A 20,434-nucleotide genomic window follows, 5' to 3' on the forward strand; every position below is an offset into this window, starting at 1 on the left:
ACGGAGCCTGATGATAGCTTACTTAGCGATTGCGGAGACTGTAATGTATGAAGCGGATTTCAGACTGCATCGCCTTATTTAGGAGATCGTGATAAAAGTTGGAAGTCGCTTGATTTATGTCAACGCACAGGGCGCATCGTTGACCAAAAGTATTCGAGTAAGCCATATAACCGACTACCCTCCTCGTCCAGTTAGTGCCAAATTAGGAATAATATCGAAGGCAATTGAGAGATCCCAAGAGAGAGCGAGAGAGAGAGAGAGAAGTGTATGGTATAGAATAAGTAGAAAGCCTCCAAAACTGTCAACCGTTGAAGTGAGCTGTCACGTTTGCGGTCTGCTTATGTCAGCTTCAGCTTCGGAGGCTGCCACCACAACGGCGTTGCCTCTAAAGCCCTTTAAAATGTGTTGTTATGATCGGGTGGCAGCGATAAGTTCTCGCTGAAGATCTGCAGCTGGCAAAAGACTAAATCTGCAGCTGGACTGCAGACAGTCTCAGTCTCTGCGGTGTCTCTCCCTATCTCTCTCTTTCTCACTCTCTCTCGCTGTCTTTCAGTCAGCCTTGCGACAGGCTCTAAAGTTACGCGGCATTCGCATTCGACTTGCCGTTGTCAGCTTGCAACTGCCAACGTGCAACTGGCATCTTGTGTTGCCTCGATTCGATGCAAATCATTTTACGTGTTGGCGACATTAAGCGCGAAATGACCCCGTTATCCCACTTGTCATCATCACTTCATAAATTAATGCTAACTCGGAAGGCAGATCAGAAGACAACCGGACAATCGGTCGAGCAGTCGACTTACCTTACCTTAGCTTACTTTGCCCCGCCTTACCTTACTCCTCCTTACACCGATTATCACAAAGCTGGGTCAGGGACAAGCTGACTTGCACGCTGATGGCCTTTTTTATTCTAGTTGCTAACAATGAAGACTTCTCAAGATTGACTTTTGCCAATCCTTAGACACTTTAATATATTATTCACTTTAATAAATCACAAGAATTTCTTCGAATTCGAATTATTGTATATTACTCCCAAGTAATTAATTAAATCTTCAATTTTACCATCTCTCCGTTTCAATTGAACTTTAATCCGTATTTTTCCACTAATCTATGAAAATCTCAAAAGAATCTTTGTTTGATTTTAAAAACCAATAAAAATACCAATAAAATTCTTGAGAAAATGCCAGAGTTTTCCACAAGGTTGCCTAGTGTTCTCGTTCCCTGGGTACAAGTTCTCGTAATATACATTCCAGATACAAATGCGATCCGTTCGCGATCATGTTGAAATTTGTGATAGCCGCCGTTGAGGACAAATTGGTCCCTTAACTGTTGGGCCAAGGAACGGTTCGTGTGGAAGTTGCAGATGGAGTTAGAGTTGGAGCTGGAGAGAATGAGAGTTTGGGGCCGACAGTTGGTCTGGTCCTGGTTACTTGGCCTCAGCCTGCTGACCGGGGCTTGCTCCGCTTTGCGATTACGATCACTTTTAGATCCAATATATCAGAGGCGCGTTGACGTCGTACATTGGACGACAATTGATATAAGTTGTGGTGAAAAGTTTAGTGGCATTCAACGATTGCTTTGCTAGATTAAAAGCGACAGACACCGTTCCCCAACCACACAGAGCAGACAGAGCAGCACAGACTCCAGCTTCAACTCAAGCCGAAGCGAGGCGAAACGAAGCAAAGTAAAGCGAACGGATCGTCTGTTTTGGCCCGTTTCGGTTTTGGCCCACAAATCTTTTGGCCAGTCACAATGCCAGCTACAACAAACACGAGTAACAACAAAGCAGACAAATAGCCGCACGTTGTACGTGCCTCGCTCTGGGAGCTGGAAGTCGGCTTCCTCTTAGCCTCCTTGCCCCTCTCATTCCCACTCAACTAACTGTTTGTTATTGCGCTCAACATTGTGTGGTAGTTGCGCTTTTTTAATTGCAACCCACAGCCGCGGCACAGGAGCGGCTCCCAGTCCACAGACTGCGTACACTCGGGCGGACAGACAGACAGACCGACTGGCAGACAAACAGTCGCGTCTGTTAACAGTAAAAGTAAAATTATGCGATGCGACGTGATGACAACAAGGTGGAGCATTCCTATACGTCGCTCCGATGCTATCACCGCGCAATTCCATGAGCAACATCTCTCGCTCTTCCTCTCTCTACATATATATCTCTCCCTCACCCAGCCACCGTCTATAGCGACTTTGCCTTCTGTCAGATATTACGTATAAATTAAACAGAATTAATGATCACGTCTCAACTAACATGGAATATTGCATACTCTATCTTCAATAAAAACAGGAGAAATTGAAGAGTGTTTCAAGAAAAGTTTAAAGTACTGCTTTAATGTACAGTTTTTTAATATTTTAAAAATTATTGTTTACAAATGTTAAAATCATTAACTATTTTACAAATTAAAAGACAAGAATCTGCTCAATCAAAAAAGGGAAAAAGTAATAACCATATTTTCGAATACAAATTTTGCATTGAGAAAATATTTATTAAATTGTATACAACCAATTAACTATGTTCAAAAGAATACTTTTAGTGGCTGTCGAAACTAAACAATAAATGCTCTAATTAATTCAAAATTTCTCCATTCATTTCAACCGACATATTCAACGCTGCCTCTTGAGTTAGTGTAGCAGCTGCGTTTATCAGCAAATGACATCTAATGAGTTAGACAGCGTCGCTTCAGGTGTGAGAAGACTCAAGAAGGGGAACAGGCAGCTGAAAACCGAGTCGCACCTTGAGGCGGGCAATTGAAACCTGTTAACCTGTTGCCAAATCTCGCTGAGATATTTATACGAAGGCCGTGTTGCGAGCTGCTTAGAAAGTCGCTGGCAATGAGTCAAAGAGAGTGCGAGAAAGAAAAGGAGAGGAGGGGGGATTAAAGTCTCAGCCAAAGCGACGACTAATTCAGCGTTTATGTTGTGCCACCAAAATGTGTTGCATGATTCAGCCAACTGGGTAAGTGGTAAACTGGAAAAGCCATAAATGTGCAGTCGAGGCGGAAATAAAGATTGCGCTACCGAAGTGTTGAATCAGCCGCAGCAGCAGCCACAGCAGAGGCTAAAACAATTCCGAACTGCGATGGCCGCAATTGATAAGGGCCAAGATCACATACTACAGTAAGAGTGGGTGGGCAAAAAGGGCAGGCACAGAGGCAGCAGACTTGCGCTGCGACTCTGCAACTGCTGCGAGATTGAGAGCTGCGTCTAAGCTAAACACAAAAGCCGCGGGTGGCAGCCACGCAGCAAGAGACATTGCGCATCGTTTTTGGCCAAGATTTGCAGTGCGTGTAAGGGTGAATGTGTGTGTGTGTGTGTGTGTATTGGTGTGTTGATCTTGCGCAGAAGTCAAACTGCGCAAGTTGTCGTCCTTTTTTGGTGGGTAGGTGGAAACAGTTTAGTTTTAATGCAGCAGGAAGTGGCAAGAGCGGGCTAAGCGTAGGAGCAGAAGCGGGACAGCGGTTAGCTGGAAAACCACACGTGCCTCCAGAGTGGACCACATGCGGCTGCCACAGCGCTGCTGCTGCTGTATCCTGGTTACACACACAGCACACTCACCACAGTAGCTGCGCAAGCATTCGTTTCGCATTTGGAAACGCTTTCATTATCGGCTGCCCCGCCAGTTTTTGCAACAAACTGTGCCACAAGTGGCAAACCAGGGCGACTGGTGGCGCATCCTGCCGCGCAATGTGGTAACATTGGAATTTTTTCGGCTGGAAAATTGGCTGCGGCAATGTTACGGCTTATCAAAACATAGTCAATATTTAATTAACACGAAGCGCAGCGTGTGGCTTGCCCCTCACAATGATTTATGGAAATGTGAAATTTCTTCTTTCCTTCAATGAGGAGGGGCCTCACCAAATGCCTCCACCCTCGCTGAGCAGCCGACAAAGGAAATTATTGCTCCAGCTACGGGGGACGAGGGGGCAACTAATGGTGCAGTTAATGATGTGTATTTAAGGGGTAAATGTGACTGCTCTCTACGATAATGATATATGATAGTAAATAGTTGCTCTATAAACTACACACACAATAACATTATCTTTCTACAGACATTTCCCCAAGTTCACCCTTAACATCTGGCAGCATATTCAGTGAATTAAATTTTAAACAACTGTTTAAACGGATATTAATAAAATACTTCTTTAAAGGCTACAACCATTTAAAAAGTTCTAAGAATACCAGTCTATGTAAGTGTACATGTTTTATTGTGTGTTCACTATGTTCCCAACTGTGCTTTTAAGCTGTGCTTAGAACAAATCCAAAAGTGGTGGGTGGGCGATAAGTAATCGATAGTTAATTGCTCTACGATTCGATAAAGCTTTGCTTCAGCGGCACATACATATACTAGTAATGCATACGCATACATACATACACATACATATGTATATACATAGAAATGCATGCATGCGCAAGTGTCCAGCGAAGCCCGAACACAAAACGAACGGAGCCCGAGTTGGCAATAATTTTGCGCTTATGTATATAGCAGTATTTATTTATTGGCATGTTTAAAAGCATGTAATGCAAGTTCTACTAAATGCTCAATGGCTAACGACAAAACAGAATCACAAGTATAATTGTGTGTCCACTTACGCATAACAAGCCTGGGGAGAACCACTTTTTTTTTTAATTCTTTACACTTGCACTATTATAAGTATTAACACTCTCTCACTCACACTTGCGCACTTAGCACGCAATTAATATTGCTTTTATTTCCTAAGCAACTATTCATTCACTTCACTAAAAAAAAGGACACATTAAAAAAATGCAACAGAAAAAACACGCGACAACTTCAAAATGCGACGGCACAAAACTAAATCACGCCATATGGCTTGAAGAAAAAAGCTCTCGTCTGAGCTTTCAAACGGAGATCGCATTCCTAATGCTCCTGGGCGTGAATGATTGATCTATTGTGACCTACCTCACGTTGTTAGGCTACTGTGACTTTGTGTACGCAATTCGAATAAATACAAATGGTAAAAGCTCAAAGCCGTTGCTTGCTCTTCTTGATTTCAAATATTGCGTTGACTTTCAGGCATATTGCTAAGATATGTTTACAGTTGGCTCTATGTTGTTGACAATAAATTAAATATACTTACAGTCCAGTCTACATTTTGGAACTCTGCAAGCGGAATGTTACGCAACATATTCTAAGCCAAATGATAAAAATTTTAAGAAAAAAGTAAAGTCTCTTGGTTACATTTGTATAAATATGTTTATTTATGTACTTATTGTTTTGTCTTTACCACACAAAATGCCAAAAATAAAAACAAAAAAGTCATTGTAAATATTAAAAACATTAAAATAAAATAGTATTATGTATTATTATCATTAAGGATATTATTATTCTTCATTAGGCATGCAGGTGCCCCCTTTGAGCCCATTTGTGGACGTGGTCATCTGCATGTAATACATATTGCGTATGATTTTTCTTATTTGCCATTTTCATTAAATTGTTTTTTTTTTTAGTTTTTCTTTTATTAGTTTTATAAATAGCAAAACATTTACAATCTTATTGCAGGGCACTAATACAAAACATTTTCGAACGTAATTTAAATTTTCTCCTTTTTTTCGTTTTTTTTATTGTTTTGTTAGCAAAATGGTTTTCGTAATTGGTAAACTTAAACAAAACAATGGATTTATCATCATCATCATATAGTTTAATAGTTTTTCATTTTCATTTCTTTATTATTATTAATATGATAAACTTTAAGTAAGACATTTTCAACGTGTTTTTTTTTGTATATGATTTTTAAAATAAAAATACTTAAAATTTATTTTGTTGTTTTGTTTATTAATATGATTATTATTATTAATAGATTGTAATTAATTATTATCAATAAAGATAGCGAGAGGATCGCACAAGTTCCGAGTTATAAGGCAAGAGAGTTGCAGCTGGTGATTGACAGACAGATTGATTGATTGATTGATTAACGTAAAACGTTGGCAATTGTTGTCGCTTTGTCTTCGTTGCGGGGGAAAGCACAAGAAGCTTGAGCTTAATTGTGCTTTCCAATTGACAAAAGCTGATGATTGCTGTGGCATGTTGCATGTTGCATGTGGTGGCATTGTGGCATTATTTACTATTGTAGGCACGCCCACAGGTGTTCATGTGTGAATTTCTGCAAAAGTTATTGTAAAATGTGGATGCTGTTGTTTTCTTTTTTTTTTTTGCTATTGTTGTTGATGTTGCTGTTGTTGTGGTGGTGCTGCGCCTGCGCAACATTTGGTGGTGGGCGTGGCAAGTGCATGTTTCTCGATAGAAGAGAAATGAACAGAAGAGAACGTAGAGAAAACTCAACAACCAAACAAAAAAAAAACGTAAGAGGAAATCAAAAGCGTGTTATCGTGTTACCAACACCCGATTGCATTCCGATGGCTATCGATTTATCGATTGTCGTTGCTATCGCGCTTGCTGCTGATTGTTTGATTGATCGATTGATTGCATCTAGTAGTAAGCGTGTGATTTTTGTGCATGTGGGTGGGCGGTAGGCGTGTTTGCGTGCTGCTGCTGCTGCGGCGGCCGTTTCTCGATAGGCATGACATATCGATAACACTCTATGTATATTATGACAGTTGTAATATTAACATTAAGTTCTTAATTTTGTTGTGATATTGCGTGCAGTTGTTGCATTTGATTTTTTTTTGCTGTTGCTCTTGGTGCTGCGGTGCTTTAGATATCTGGTGCTGGTGTTTGTTTTTAATTGATTTCGATTTTTTATATGTATATATGTTTTATATTGCTGTGTGTTGGTTTTCTTTTTATTATTTTTTACTTTTTATATATTGTATTTATGATACTTTTAGCTTATCGCCAAACACACTGACTACATCTACAAATAGAAGAGAAAATAGAGAAACAATATAGGAATGTAGTAGGAGCCGTGTTGTGATCTTAAATATAAATAATAATGTGAGTGTGTGTGTGGTTGTATGTGGTGTTGGTGCTTTTTATGTGTCCGATAATGAGTAATAAATATGTGCAAATTTTTTTTTTGAAATATTCCTTAGCCTATACTGAAAATACGTCTTTGAAAACTTGGCAAGATTAATAATTTGAAATTTTGAATATAGTATTAACATTTTGAGTATCATAAAATTTACTTATTAAATAACTACCATTTATTTAGCAATTATCGCAATTGTACTTTTTCCAGTTAGTAGAATTCGTTTATTGACTATTTGAAGTCTCATACTATTGCTACCTTTTTGCACTTGTAGAAATGGTTAACTAAACATATTTATTGTTATTTCCTCGTAATTTGACAAGTCCCATAAAAAGTTAAAGTTAGCTTTATGTGGAAATTCGAATGTCAAAAATCGGACAAAATCACCCAAGTTCCCAGAAGACTTATCACACTGAGTGCAATTGATATACATACGAAAGATTGGGACTGGGAATTGAACGGACTTATCTATAATATGTTATATATCATATACTAAAATTTTCACACTTTATCATGAAATCGTGAATAACTTAAGCGAAACCAACACCAAAAATTTGTCATGCTCTTTTTTTTTTAATATATCGAGAATATTCTTAGGACTATACAATTTGGGAGTGTGGGTGGGTGGAGAGGTTTGAGGGGGGTCGATAACTCACCTGTGCTGACGCAGATTATCACGTTGCTTGAAGTATTTGCCGCAGACCTCACAGGAATATGTTATCTCTGGCGATTTGTGCGTGCGCTCGTGTATCATCAGATTGTATGGCTTGGTGAAACGCCGCTGGCAATACTTGCAAATGAACTCACACTTTGGACGCATCTTGCGACGGAAATCCGACCGGCAGTCATCGTTGTCGATTCGCATTACAGCAAACATTTTGACAGACGATATATTTTCCCTCTGCTGCGCTGCTGTTGTATGTGTGTTGGTGTTGCTGTTGCTGTGTGTTCTACGTGCGACAGACGCGCGCGCGCTCAGTGCTCACACAATCGGGAATCGGAGTGGGTGAGAAGTGTTGTTAACGTTGTTGTTGTTTCTGTTGTTTTTTCTGTTATACTCCTTTACGTATTGAGTTTGACGTTGGCGTCGTTGTTCTCTCGCTCTCGTGGCTCTCTCTTTGCACACACTCTCACTTTGGAGTGCGCTACGATCTCAAGGTACACTCACTGTTAGCTGAGCGAGTCTGTGTGTGTGTGTTTGTGCTATGGGGAGCTTTGCTCAATGCAATGAGCGCAGTGCTTTAACGGTACTCAAAGCGTTATCGCTATCTCTATTGCTATTGCAGATAACAGGCACTGAAATGTGGCAACGTCGCTGCTTGTTTTATTTGGTTGTTGATTGTTTTTGTTTTTCGCTTTTTGGTTTTTTTGTGTTTTTGTCAACTATCACACGCTCGTTGTGATTTCACCGTTGTAGTTGTAGGCGTTTTGGGTGGGCCGTCTGTTCCAGCTGCTGTTGCTGCTGCCGTTGCCTTTTAGTTTATGGCGCACTTTAAGGCGAACACCTAAAAAGAAAGAGCGAGAGAGAGAAAAACAGTGTTAAATAAAGTTAGCAACGCCTGCGACATCTTTTATGTGCCAATAAATTTGAGCAAAAATGCCAACGACAACAACCACAACGAAGCAAAGCAAGCAACCAACCGACCAACCAACAAGTTGTCAACTTAAATCACGCAACATGAAATTGAAAATGACTCATTAAAGCCTGAACCACCGCAAAAACCACCACCACACAGCACAACAATAACAACGCAAGGCAACTCGAACTTGGTGTTGACATTTACAAATCACCAACCGCCCAGTTTCAGTTAACCAGCTAACCTTCGTTTATAATTTGTCTTCAACGAACAACCATTTCGAGCTTCAGTATATTTTATTTTCGGTTTCAGTAATATCGGTTTCACACGGTGTCTGTCACCATGCTGCCTTTTTGTCAGCTTGTCAACTGTACTTCCGTAACACAATTGTTCAATTAGCGCCCACGCAACGCGCCGCAACGAAGCTTTTGATGCCCTTTAAGTAGCCAAAGCTCATTAAAGTTCTATTAAAATAGTGTTATGTGAATAACAACTATTTGAAAAGTCAGTCATTTAAGACATTAAAACAAACAGCAATAAAGCCCAATACACTTTGCCAAAGCTCATTGAAGATCAAAGCAATTGAATTGATTTGATTAATTGTTAAAACTGATAAGAAAACTTTGAAGTGTACAACACCAAAAAATAGAATAATAAAAAATTAATTAAATTATGTAGATATAATTGCCCACTCCAAATTGTCATCAATAAGTAAAAGCTGCTTAAAGCTCACTTATCCACATGATTAAAGCTGTCAACTCGACTTAAAAGCTCAGATAATCAAGTGTTTAAGTACTTTTGTCACGATAAATAAAAGAGTGAACCACTTAAGCAAAATAAAACCCAATCATACAAGATGATATAGTGATGTGATCTTAACGATTTCAACAGACAAAAGCATTAACCGACATAGAAAGCCTATATGCAAAATTTAATGACACTAGCTGCAGTAAAAGCCGAGTTCGCATAGCAAACACAGAAAACACAGGGCCATAAAGGAGACGCAGACGGAGATGAAAATGGAGACGGAGACGGAGAGGCGTCAGAGCCAAGAAGATGCCATATTTTAGTCGCTTCATTAAAGTGGCGCTGTAACAAGTTTATTTTTAATTGGCGCCTGCGACTCTGAACCACAATTTATGCCACATGATTATTGTCTTTTCTTTTTCAGTGCTGTTGTCTTTTTTTTGGCGATCCATTCGAGAGTTGAGTTGGGATCCTGCTTCGGTAGTTAACAACTGTTATTTTTTATGTAATTTTATTTTTGTCATTTCGGCGCCGCTGGATGGCGTTTTTGGTATACGTTGTTTTTTTCGTTTTAGGATGGAGAAAATATGGAATATTTCTCAAGCAGTTTGGCTTAATGTTATGCCATACATTCTTGGGATTTGGGATCTGGGATTTGAATTCGGATTCGGATTCGGCAAACAAAAGCCTGCGCTGACTGGTAGCGACAACGTCTCTCGGCAAGCCCCGATTTCGATATTTATTTATTTTTATTTCACGGCGCGCAGCTGGAGACACACAGAGAAAGAGAGAGAGAGTGAGGGCGGCGGAAAGAGAGTGAGAGAGGGGAGCATCACGTTGACAACAAAAGGCAAACGTCACAGCGGGTGCTGCACCAGCCACAGACGCAACGTAGTTATTGTCATTATAACATTAATGCCCACTAAACATATTCAAATTATAACACTGAGTGCCAGGTCGCTGATCCAGACTCCAGAGACTCCAAACTTGACTTGAAGTCGAAGTCGAAGTTGGAGTTCATGTTAAAGTTAAAGTTGGAGTTGGAATTGGAGTTGGAGTCAGAGACCAACTCCATCCTTGGCCATGTTAATTTGTGTACACAATGTGGCGTCACATTGGCATTTTAACGCCGTTAATCATGCGACACAGGGCGCCTGCATAAGAAGAGGCCCATATAGAGCCATACGACGACGACTTTAGAGGGCATTCGATATGGCCAATGTGAACAGCATCGTTTGCCTCTTCTTTGCGTGGGCCTAAGTGGAGCAGCCGCATTTGCCACGGCATACTCTAAGCACTTCATTTAATTTCCCTTCGAGTTCCACATGAACGAAGAAGAAGTGCCAACTCATTTATCTGGCAATACTATTAACCATTAGCCAAGGCTGTAAATGTCAGTTGAATAATTATCTGCTTATAAACACAATAATTAAGACAAGTATTGTTATAATGCCTGGCAAGTGCTTCATGGACATCCATTTAAACTATAGCATGCTGATTTATGATCATCTCAAATTTAGCTGTGACCCAGATTCCTATATTGCTACTTATGCTTGAGCAGATTTGAGCTTGATATTGATGAAAATTTATTAGATAAGATTTAATTGCTAAGTGGTTGCAGATTGATGAATTAATGATTTCTTATTAAACAGTTAACTTCAATGTTTGTTTTCAAAAATTAGTTCTATAGTTGCTAAAGAGTTTTGCAAACAAATTTGTATACATAGCATCTTATTATAATCCCATTCTTTTTAAACTATATTTATAATATTAGCATGAAAGTTTATACAACAAAATGGAAAAACCTAAGATGATCTTTTTAAAGTTCTTTGTAGCTAAACAATTCTTTTCAAATGTGCTGAAGCCAAATAGTTAAGTGTATGGCATAAATGCCTTTAGTTTCAACTACATATCTTGTTAGCCTTGCATGACCTGCTGATGAAATCGGCTTAAGACAACGAAGCAACACCCACAGTTGCGTAGAAGAGAGACCACACAACATCAAAAAGAGAAAAAGAGCTAAGAAACTGCACAAATATTGTATAATAAAGTGTTGTCCAACATGCAGATAATCCCATTAATCCGCAGTGAAAATAATTAGTGTTTTGTACACAGAGCACAACGAGAGGTCCCTCGAGAGAAAGAGGGAGATGGAGTGAAAGATCAGACACAGCATGAGTCTGAAGACAGCAGAGTGTGCGAAGAGAAAGAGAAAGAGTGTGAGTGTGAGTGTAGAGTGCAGTTGTGAAGGGCATGCGAAAGGCGTTAATGCTGCGTGAAATTAGATTTGCACCAAAAATGGCAACATAAGAAGGAGGTAGGAGTAAAAGGTGGAGTTGCTTTGCAGTGTGGAGGAGTAGCTGCAGCATCTAAATCTGTGGCAAGTGTGAGTGCGCCTTCCAAGAATCAAGAGTCGAGAGACAAGAGTTACAGTTTAACACCCCGTTGCAGCGATAATGTGTAGCAGAGTCCGATAAGGACCAAAAAAGAAGAGGCAGAGTGACACACACGTCGAAAAAAAAACAACAAAAAAATATATATTATATGTATAAGAAAAGGAAAGACATGGTCAAAAGCGATTACCACACTTGGTCGTTGGCCTTTATTTGGTTTTTCTCTCGTTCTCGCTCTTTTTGGAGGCGGACAACGGACAGCGGTGAGTTGGCAAGGTGCCATTAAAAAATTACAGCCGAAATGTGGAAAAAATGACAATAAGCCGAACAAAGTCAGAGAGTACACTATAAAAACGAAAGGACAAAGGCACCGAAACGATTTTGATACGAATCTAATTGTGCTAATGGCGTAGAATTCTCAAGAAAAAGAAAACCCCCGGCCACAACAATTAGGCACCACTTGAGTGTAGTTGAAGATTTCAAGATCTGGAACAATGGCAAGGCGCGCGAAACTGGACACACAATACAATGACACCTTGCCACAAAAGGATCCTTTTTTTTTTGTTAAAGCAAAACGAATGCTGGATTTTCTTTCTGTTTTCTTGTGTTTTTTGTGTGGGAAAACTTAACACGATCTATCAACTGTTGCGTGTAAACACTTGATGAGTTATGACAGACAGAGAAAGAGATGGAGAGCGAAAGAGAGTGGAAGATTTGCAGTCTGTCTTCGCAAGTCTTTAACTAATTTGTGTCTAATTGATCGCACACAGCGTGTGGTTCAAAAGGACGAAGGACGAGCTCACGTTGCTTAACTAACATCAATTACCCATGATGAAATAAACCATGCTGTTAACTGCTTTTCGCAATTTTTGTTTGGCCATCTGACCATGAGTCAGAGCTCAGATTTAAACTTGATCACAGCGATGATCTGTGCATTCCACAGCCACAAATCATCAGCGGATAAACTGTTGTCTATGATTCGATTTGTGCGTCTAAACCGAGGCTAAGGCCTTCGGTTTTTGGCCACAAGAAGTTGACTAAGTAAACGCTGACTCATGAGCTTAAAGTTAAATTCAAGCGTTTCATTTGATGTACACGTAATGCCGTCGGCATTTCAACAAGACTATAAAAATGTATTTCAGTTTATAAAGGCATGACTTTGCATTTCAAGTCAAGTTTTCTGATAAACATATGAATTTTATAATAAATATTTAAAGATTTATGCTAATTATGAAGTAATAGATTTATTATTGTAATATATTAAAAATGTTAAAATAAAAAGTTCTCTGTCAAATATATCAATTTATATTTTAGGTTTAACAATCAAATTGAAAAGAATAAGGAAAAGCAAAATGTAAACTATTTACTTTGTGATATAAAAAGTCGATTTTTTTTTTAAATTTAGAATTTAGCAAAGTTATATCTTTTCTCAACTACTTTATTCATTAGATTAAGAATGCAATTATTAAATTATATTTTGCATAACTTTGTTTGGGAAATTGATATGTAAATTACATTTTACTTTTTTTAAAGATTCATTTTTATTTCACCTGACAAAAATTGTGTTTTTAATGAAGCTGAAGAGGTTTAAGAAGATTTTAGTTGTTGACTTTATATTCGTATTTTGCCGTATTTTTATATAGAGCAAAGACTGAGCTGTTGAAATTATTCTTTATCTTTGTTTTTGTTAGTTTTTAAACTTCTTATCAGTCCCAAAGTGAAGCAAAGAGAATGGTTGGGTTTAAGTATGAGAAGAGCAGAGTCAACCTTTGGTGGCTTGTCCAATTGGCAGATTGGTCGCCATTTTGCGACACTTTCTCAAAGATAAAGCTGCACAAGCGCCATTGTCAATTGATTGCTTTCAACTCTCGCAGACACACACACATGCACATGCACAGAAGCACTGAGAGGCGCTCACACGCACATTTAGCATGGACCAATGAAAGCGCGTAAAACTGGTAGCCAGGCAAACACAACAACCACAACAACAACTACTACTACAAGAGCAACCACAACCACAACGACAGCGACAAAGCATAAGTAAGAAGCAGCTAAAGAGAACGAGAGCAAGAACATGGCGAGTAAGCGCCAACAACTCTGTTGGCTACTGTATGACGCCGCCGCCGCCGTCGCCTAGTTGCAGCCGAGGCCCTATAACGACGCTGACTGCGCAGTCAGTGCGCCTATGGTAGCAATGGCGACGCGACGTCAAAGAGATGCTTGCGTAACTGCGCAGTCGCATAGGCAAAACTTACCAATGAGAAGAGTGAATGCGATAATGAGTGTTTTTTTTTTTTGGTGGGGAAGCTACGGCTAATCACTGCAATTAACACGACAACGACATCAACGACGACGACGACGACAAAATAACGACGACGACGACGAAGACGAAGACGATAAACGGCGACACTTTGACTGTGGCGACGATTGAATTTCTAAAGTCACGTACTTAGTAGATGATCACTATTTATTTTCAGTTGTGTAATAATTTTCTTGATTTATTTTTTCTTAAATTTTTTTTGAATTTTTTTGTTGCTTGAAAGGTACACGCGAAGGAACTGAGGAACTACGCACGCTTGCGCGGCACAAAGTTGAATGAATGAATGCTACTAATAACTGAAAGAAATAGTAGTCAACTCTGCTGCTGCTGCTGCTGCTGACGCTGCGGCGGCTGCCGAGCGCAGAGACTGCGACTGCGGCGTCGCTGCCACCAAGTTGAGGAAGCGGCGACGACGCAGTCAAGACCAAAAAAGACCGAGGCGTGCCTTTGTGTGTGTGTGTGTGTGTTGAGTACGGCTCAATACGGTAGTGTGTTTATGTGGAATATGTGTGTGTGTGTGTGTGTGTGTGAGTCATCGACTACTGTGGTGCCAGCAGCAACAGCAACAGCAGCAACAACTCTGAGCTCTCTGCCTAGCTCTTCTTTCTAACTGGTCAAGCACGAGTGCTAAAAAGCCGAAGCCGAAGTCAGAGTCGAAGTCAAAGTCGACTGTCGACTGTCGACAGTCGAAAGTCGCATTCGTGACACGAAGGAGATGCTGAAGCCCAGAAGCCGAAGCAAGTTCTTATAAGCTTCGGCTACTGCGCATGCGCAAGACGAGTAGCACACTACAGCCACAGCTAAAGAAATGAAAAAAAGCGATCGCAGTCTTTCCCTTTCACACTCACTCGCATGGTAATCTTATTGTTGCTTGTGTTGTTGTTGTTTCTGTCTTGTGCTGCTGCGTAACTGCGGTAGCTTTCAACAGTAGCCACAAAATGGCAACGTCTAACAAAATGGCGTCGGCTTACCTTTTACTTATTATTTTTTCTTTCCTCTGTGTTTTACAAATGTACGTCGAAAATATTAATTACTTGCGTTTGCTGCGCGATTTTCACTTTTGTCGCTTTAACAAATAGTTTAGCTTTGTTGTAGTTGTGGCGACGGCAACTGCTCAAAAATGTTTTTTGTATTTTTTTTTTTGGTCTTTTATAAGCTCACAACACGGCTCGATTCGACTGCTAATATTATTAATAAAATATATTTCACTTCCGAACGCTTCTGTGCGCGAGAGTCAACTGCAAAGTTACGATCGAAACTTCAGCTTGATGGGTTTAACAGCTGCCTGTGTTGAAACAGTTGAGCAACAACAACAGCGACCACAACAACAAGAGCATAAAACAGCTTCTGCTGCTGTTGCTGCTGCTGCTGCCGCATGTTGCGCTCACTGCTCGCATTCAATTGTCTCTTGCACTGTCTCGCTCTAGCAGCCAAACGAATTGAGCGCAAAAACGAGTTTGAGTGAACGTAACGTGCGCTGATTGGACGCAGCACAAAATGCTGAGTGCAATCGCGCTGAGTGAGCGATGAGTGAGCTGTGAGTGTGTGAGTGTGTGCGTGTGTGTGTTCAGAGAGTTCAAAAATAAAAGCAGGTGAGTTGAGAGCATCGTCGTTGCTTGTTGTTCTTGTTGCTGTTGCTGGGGCGTAACGTGTGTTGCGTGCCTGTTGTTGGCCTGTTAATTAAGCCTAAATGCGCCCACGCCCGCCAAAAAACCACAGAACCAAAAAGGTTTACGTTTTAATTAAGTGCGCATAACACACATACAACACTAATATACATACATGCAAATATTCACTCACGATTTGCGATTTACATGTGGTAGCATATGCAAAACAAAAAAAGAGCAGTAGCAGCCCAGAAAAGCTCTCTCACTCTGTACGTCTCTTGCACTCGAGCTGTCACGCTCTAACTAATACCGAGCGCATGCGTTCACATAGTGCTGTCTCTGTTGTGCTGCTGCTGTTTGTCATCTAGCTGCTGGGCAACGCAGTCAACTTTCTTTTACACACACACAGACACACACACACATACATTGAAATACACACGCTCAGTTGTTAAGTGGGCGTTGCCTTGTGGCGCTTTTGGGCGGCCAATGGCAGCAGCGTTTGCGTCGCTGCTGGCGCTCAACTGTCAGTTTGCCTGCCCTTAACCCGTTTCTCTCATGAAATGCGTGCGTGTGTGTGTGTGTGTGTGCGCGACTGTGTGTGTGTGAGTGCTGAAAACCAGTGGCAACGCAGCCAGGCAGCCGTATTACGCATACGTCGCGTTGACTGCGCTGCCAACTTTGTTAACTGTTGCGGCTCCATTTTGTGTTTGCGTTTGTGTCTATGTATGTATACGTGTGTATGTGTGTGTGTGTTGTGGTTGCCGCCATGGGAAACTCTTGAAATCGCTGTGGCATTTTTTTGTTGTCGCTGTGTGGCCTCTTTGTGCCCAGCAAACAACAAATAACATGAAGAAATACAACAACAGCAACAACAACAAAAAAAAAAAATACATTTTGTAATGCGCCGCGCCGCAAAAGGGCCGAGACTTCATATTTATTGTCTGTTTATCTGCTGCCAGCCTCAACTCCAACTCCAACTCCAGCTCCAAAACTGCTGATTGCCTTTCATTTTGCTCAGTCCGATCTTCTGCTGAATGAAACAAACGCTTCATTCACAAATATGCACAGCAAACCAAACCAAAAGCACCACACAAAACAAAAAAATGGTATATATGCATAATTTGGTTAATTTTACACAAGCTCGCTGCGCCTTTTGTTATTTTAATTAAGTGGCCCCAAAAAGGATTGCCCCTCATTTCGCCTGTCGCTGTTCAGTTTGGCTTTTTGTGTCGAGTTTTTTGTTGAGTTTTAATTAAGTTTTCGCTTTGCGAACCTGCCAAATTGACATCAAGCATCAATAAAGTTTAAGCACAACGACAACAACAACAACAACAAAAATAATGCTTAAATTGTTTCTCCTTGTGGAGACTCAATGTGAACGCATCTTTTTTGTTTTGTGTATTTTTGATGGCTTCATTCGATTTCGATTTCTGTTTCGGCTTTGTTTTTTTTTTTGTTTTTGGGGCCAACATTTGCATATATCCAATCAACAGACCCCCAAGACAGTCAACAGCTAAGTGGCAATTCCTTTTGCAGTCAACTGCAGCCAACTACAGGCAAAATTACAATTTATTTAAGTAATTTTCATACTAACAAAAAAAAAACCCAACAGCTGTTGATATTTCTGTTGAGATCTCACTTACGTCAGATATAGAGCAACGATTTTGAGCAATCATTAATGGGTATATAATTTACTCCATCTATAAATAGCAAAGCCTTTAAAGGTGTTGCGCTTAATTAAAGCAACGCGTTTTGGTAACGCTTGTATTATTTATTATAGTTTTAATGCATTTATAATTATTTTCAATGAAGTGCCGATTGAGAAAGACGTTTATAGCGTAACTAAAAGATCATGGCTGTAAATATTACTGAATGAAAAAGTCATTACGAATTTAATCTAACAGATATTTGGCTTAAGTTTTGAATAAGTAAATATTTTTTACACTTCAACTGCTTAAATATGAAACTAAAGAAGAAATGTTTGCTGTAACTTTAAACTAAATAAAGTTAAATAAAGTTTATATATAAAAAAATGAGTTAACCTAATAAAAACTCACATTAAAAGTGATCGAACTTGACTGTGATTCATTTTGAAATAGGTCTAAGAATTTTGTCCGGTATATATCACTTTCTCAACGGGTGTGTCTATGTGTGTGTGTGTGCCACCGATTGCCACTTAAGTTAGCCACCAGCTTTATGGCAAATTAATAAGCCACGAAAATTCCAAATAAACCATAAATTTTTATTAATTTTCAAAGCAGCAACAGCAGCTGCCTCGCACCTAGACAGCTCAAAAGCTATATATATTGTATATATAAAAGAAATATGCATAAAGCTATTCATAAAGAGTGTAGCTGGTTTTTTTATTGAATTGTCGCTACAATGACAACGATTCAGATGAGATTCTGCATCAAAAAAAAAAAGAAATAGAAATAGAAATAGATACTGAAATAGTCAAAGATGAGCAGATCAAGAGAGGGAGGGAGGGAGACGTGTGAGAGGGGAAGTGGAAGAAACTACCGCACCGCACCCAATTATAATAAAAGACAAACGAAATCGATTTCGAATCCGAATACGAATACGAATTTCGTCGACATATTTGGTATTTCGTTGAGAATTGCTGGAACAATGGAAAAACCTTTTGCGCTCCTACAGAAGTGACAACAAATTTAAAATTTACGAAATAAAAATTAAAATTAAATAAAACACAATGGAGCTGAAAACTGAAAACTAAAAACTGAAACTAGAAACCAACAATCACACAGCAAACCACAAATTAACATACAAACTAAAATGCATACGAAATGAGTTTGGATCAGGAGAAGATGAAGAAGAAGAAGAAGAAGCAGAAGGGGGAGTATGGGACAGATGGATCGATCGAACGGTCGATAGCGTTTTATGGCTGAGCATACTACGAGTTCATTGAGTTCCGAATTCATTGATAGATCGTCGATCGACGCGTCTCTCTTTGCGTCTAACTGTTCAGCGAGGTAAATTTACGATCGGGCCATAAGTCAAATTTATGCAGATGGATTCACAGCAACAGCAACAACAACAACAAAAAACGCTAAGCAAAATAAATCAAGTTTTTTTTTTAAGTGTCTGCGCAGCATACAAACTTGGCTAACACCTTGAATGAACCGCAAAAAAAAAGCAAGAAAAAAAAACGAAATAGCTGACGCTGTAGCTGCGTAATAAACCGAACAGCATGACAACTCTGGCAACTACCGTCACGACATTGCCATGGCAATCGTCACCATCCCAAAAAAGTTTGTCATCAGCTGCGGTCCACTTTCAACACAGATACAGATACATATATGTATTCTCTATAGAGATCTCAGTTTAGAGATCTCTCGCCCACATCATTGCCTGTCTCTCCCTTCCCCCCTCTCTCTCTTTCGTCTGCTGTCTTGGCAGCTTCCATGAAATTTATGCGACCGCATCGCTGCCGTATGAATTTTTAATTTTTCACAAAATCTTTTGCTTACATTCGCCTCTCTTTTTTTTTGTGTGTGTGTTAATTTTGGCAATTAATGAAATTTAATACTTTTGCGCCCAGTGCACAGCAACAAGATGAAGAAGAAGACAGACACAACAACAGACATGAGCAACAACAAAAGGTTCGAACAGCTTTTGTCAAGTCATCGACGAGTTAATGCGCAGCTTGCGGCAACTCTCTGATGATTATGGAAATTAATCACAAACAAATAATTGATTAACAATTTATGGAAAATTTAAATAAAACTACAGACAGTAAAACTACCTGAAAAACAATCTAAAACTACGCAACGATGGCAGAAATATAATAAACAAAAAAATCAAGTCATTTCAACATTATACCATGCAGCCGAAAGTTAATTATAAAATAATATAAATATTTTGGCAATATGTTTATGTGTTTTTAATGAAGTCAGAGCAACATGAAAGAGTTTTCCATTTCTCATTTTGAGATCTTTTGAGTATAACTAGTTTGAAGTTAACGTTAAATAAAGGAAATAATTTTATTATGTGTGATTTTCTTGACAATTATTAATTTAAAAAAAGTTGAAAGGACATTTTAAAAATATTTATTTTAATCTTTTACTTTTAAATATTTAGGATTCTTAAAACTTTGACGTATTTTTATTATTTCTATTTTTAACTTAAAATTAACTTCTCATAAGATAAAATAAACTAATGCAAAAATTTCATTTTTTGTGTGATTATCTTGACCATTTTAATAATTTTATTATTTGTGCAATTTTCTTGACAAATATTAACTAAAAAAAAAGATAAACATATATTTTACAAAAATTTATTTAGTTGTTTAAAAAGCACATTTTGTTCGTTTTCTTTTAAATTCCTAGAAGTTTTAAACTTATTTGTAAAGCTGTGACACTAAAACTCATGTCTTACTTTAATGATTAAGTAGATAAGGAGTGGAAAATAATTGTCAAGATACTTTAACCATTGGGAAATTAAATTTAAGTGTACTATATAAATGGAGAGTTAAGATAAATGTAAAGAGATCATTCAGCAAGTAAACTAGTAAAATATCAGACAATTTGATGCCCAATTAAAAGAAAATACAAAGTCTCAACTGGACACCGAGTTGAGATGCTACGTGAAACATAAATACAATATATAATCTTACTCAATGGCTGCCAGTATAAAACGGCTATTGTTACCTTTTTTTTTTTCTTCTCTGTTTTTGTGTTTTTGTGATGGCAGCAAAAAAGGTTTTCTTTGCCACAAAAGTCAATGGTCAAGAGTTTTTATTGTGATCTAAAACCAAAATGCAATCCCCCGCATTGCAAAGTGAGCACACGATGTGTGTGTTGTGTGTGTGTGTGTGTTGTGT

The 20,434-nt window shown here is 39.0% G+C and overlaps 1 protein-coding gene across 3 annotated transcripts; it reads right to left on the minus strand.

Moving 5' to 3' along the window:
* Positions 1-5,641: 5,641 nt before the first annotated feature.
* Positions 5,642-15,231, minus strand: LOC133844597 (protein drumstick). Of its 3 annotated transcripts, none has more exons than XM_062278681.1 (3): positions 14,959-15,231; positions 7,607-8,455; positions 5,642-6,836 (listed from the first exon to the last, which is right to left on the minus strand). In XM_062278681.1, the coding sequence occupies exons 2-3, from the start codon at positions 7,825-7,827 to the stop codon at positions 6,812-6,814; spliced, it is 246 nt and encodes an 81-aa protein (XP_062134665.1). In that variant the 5' UTR covers positions 7,828-8,455; positions 14,959-15,231; the 3' UTR covers positions 5,642-6,811. The 3 variants fall into 3 exon arrangements, with proteins under 3 accessions (XP_062134665.1, XP_062134673.1, XP_062134657.1); XM_062278689.1 differs by lacking the exon at positions 14,959-15,231 and adding an exon at positions 14,117-14,259; XM_062278673.1 differs by lacking the exon at positions 14,959-15,231 and adding an exon at positions 13,923-14,259.
* Positions 15,232-20,434: the final 5,203 nt, after the last annotated feature.

The sequence above is a fragment of the Drosophila sulfurigaster genome, chromosome 2L (genome assembly GCF_023558435.1).
Source record: "Drosophila sulfurigaster albostrigata strain 15112-1811.04 chromosome 2L, ASM2355843v2, whole genome shotgun sequence".
NCBI classification, from domain to species: domain Eukaryota; kingdom Metazoa; phylum Arthropoda; class Insecta; order Diptera; family Drosophilidae; genus Drosophila; species Drosophila sulfurigaster.

Bases quoted from the DNA above. Each gene is read 5' to 3' on its own strand.
- LOC133844597 (XM_062278681.1), bottom strand. From the start codon at position 7,827: ATGTTTGCTGTAATGCGAATCGACAACGATGACTGCCGGTCGGATTTC. The intron at 6,837-7,606 runs GTGAGTTATCGA...TTCTATTTGTAG, and splicing joins GATAATCTGCGTCAGCACAG to ATGTAGTCAGTGTGTTTGGC.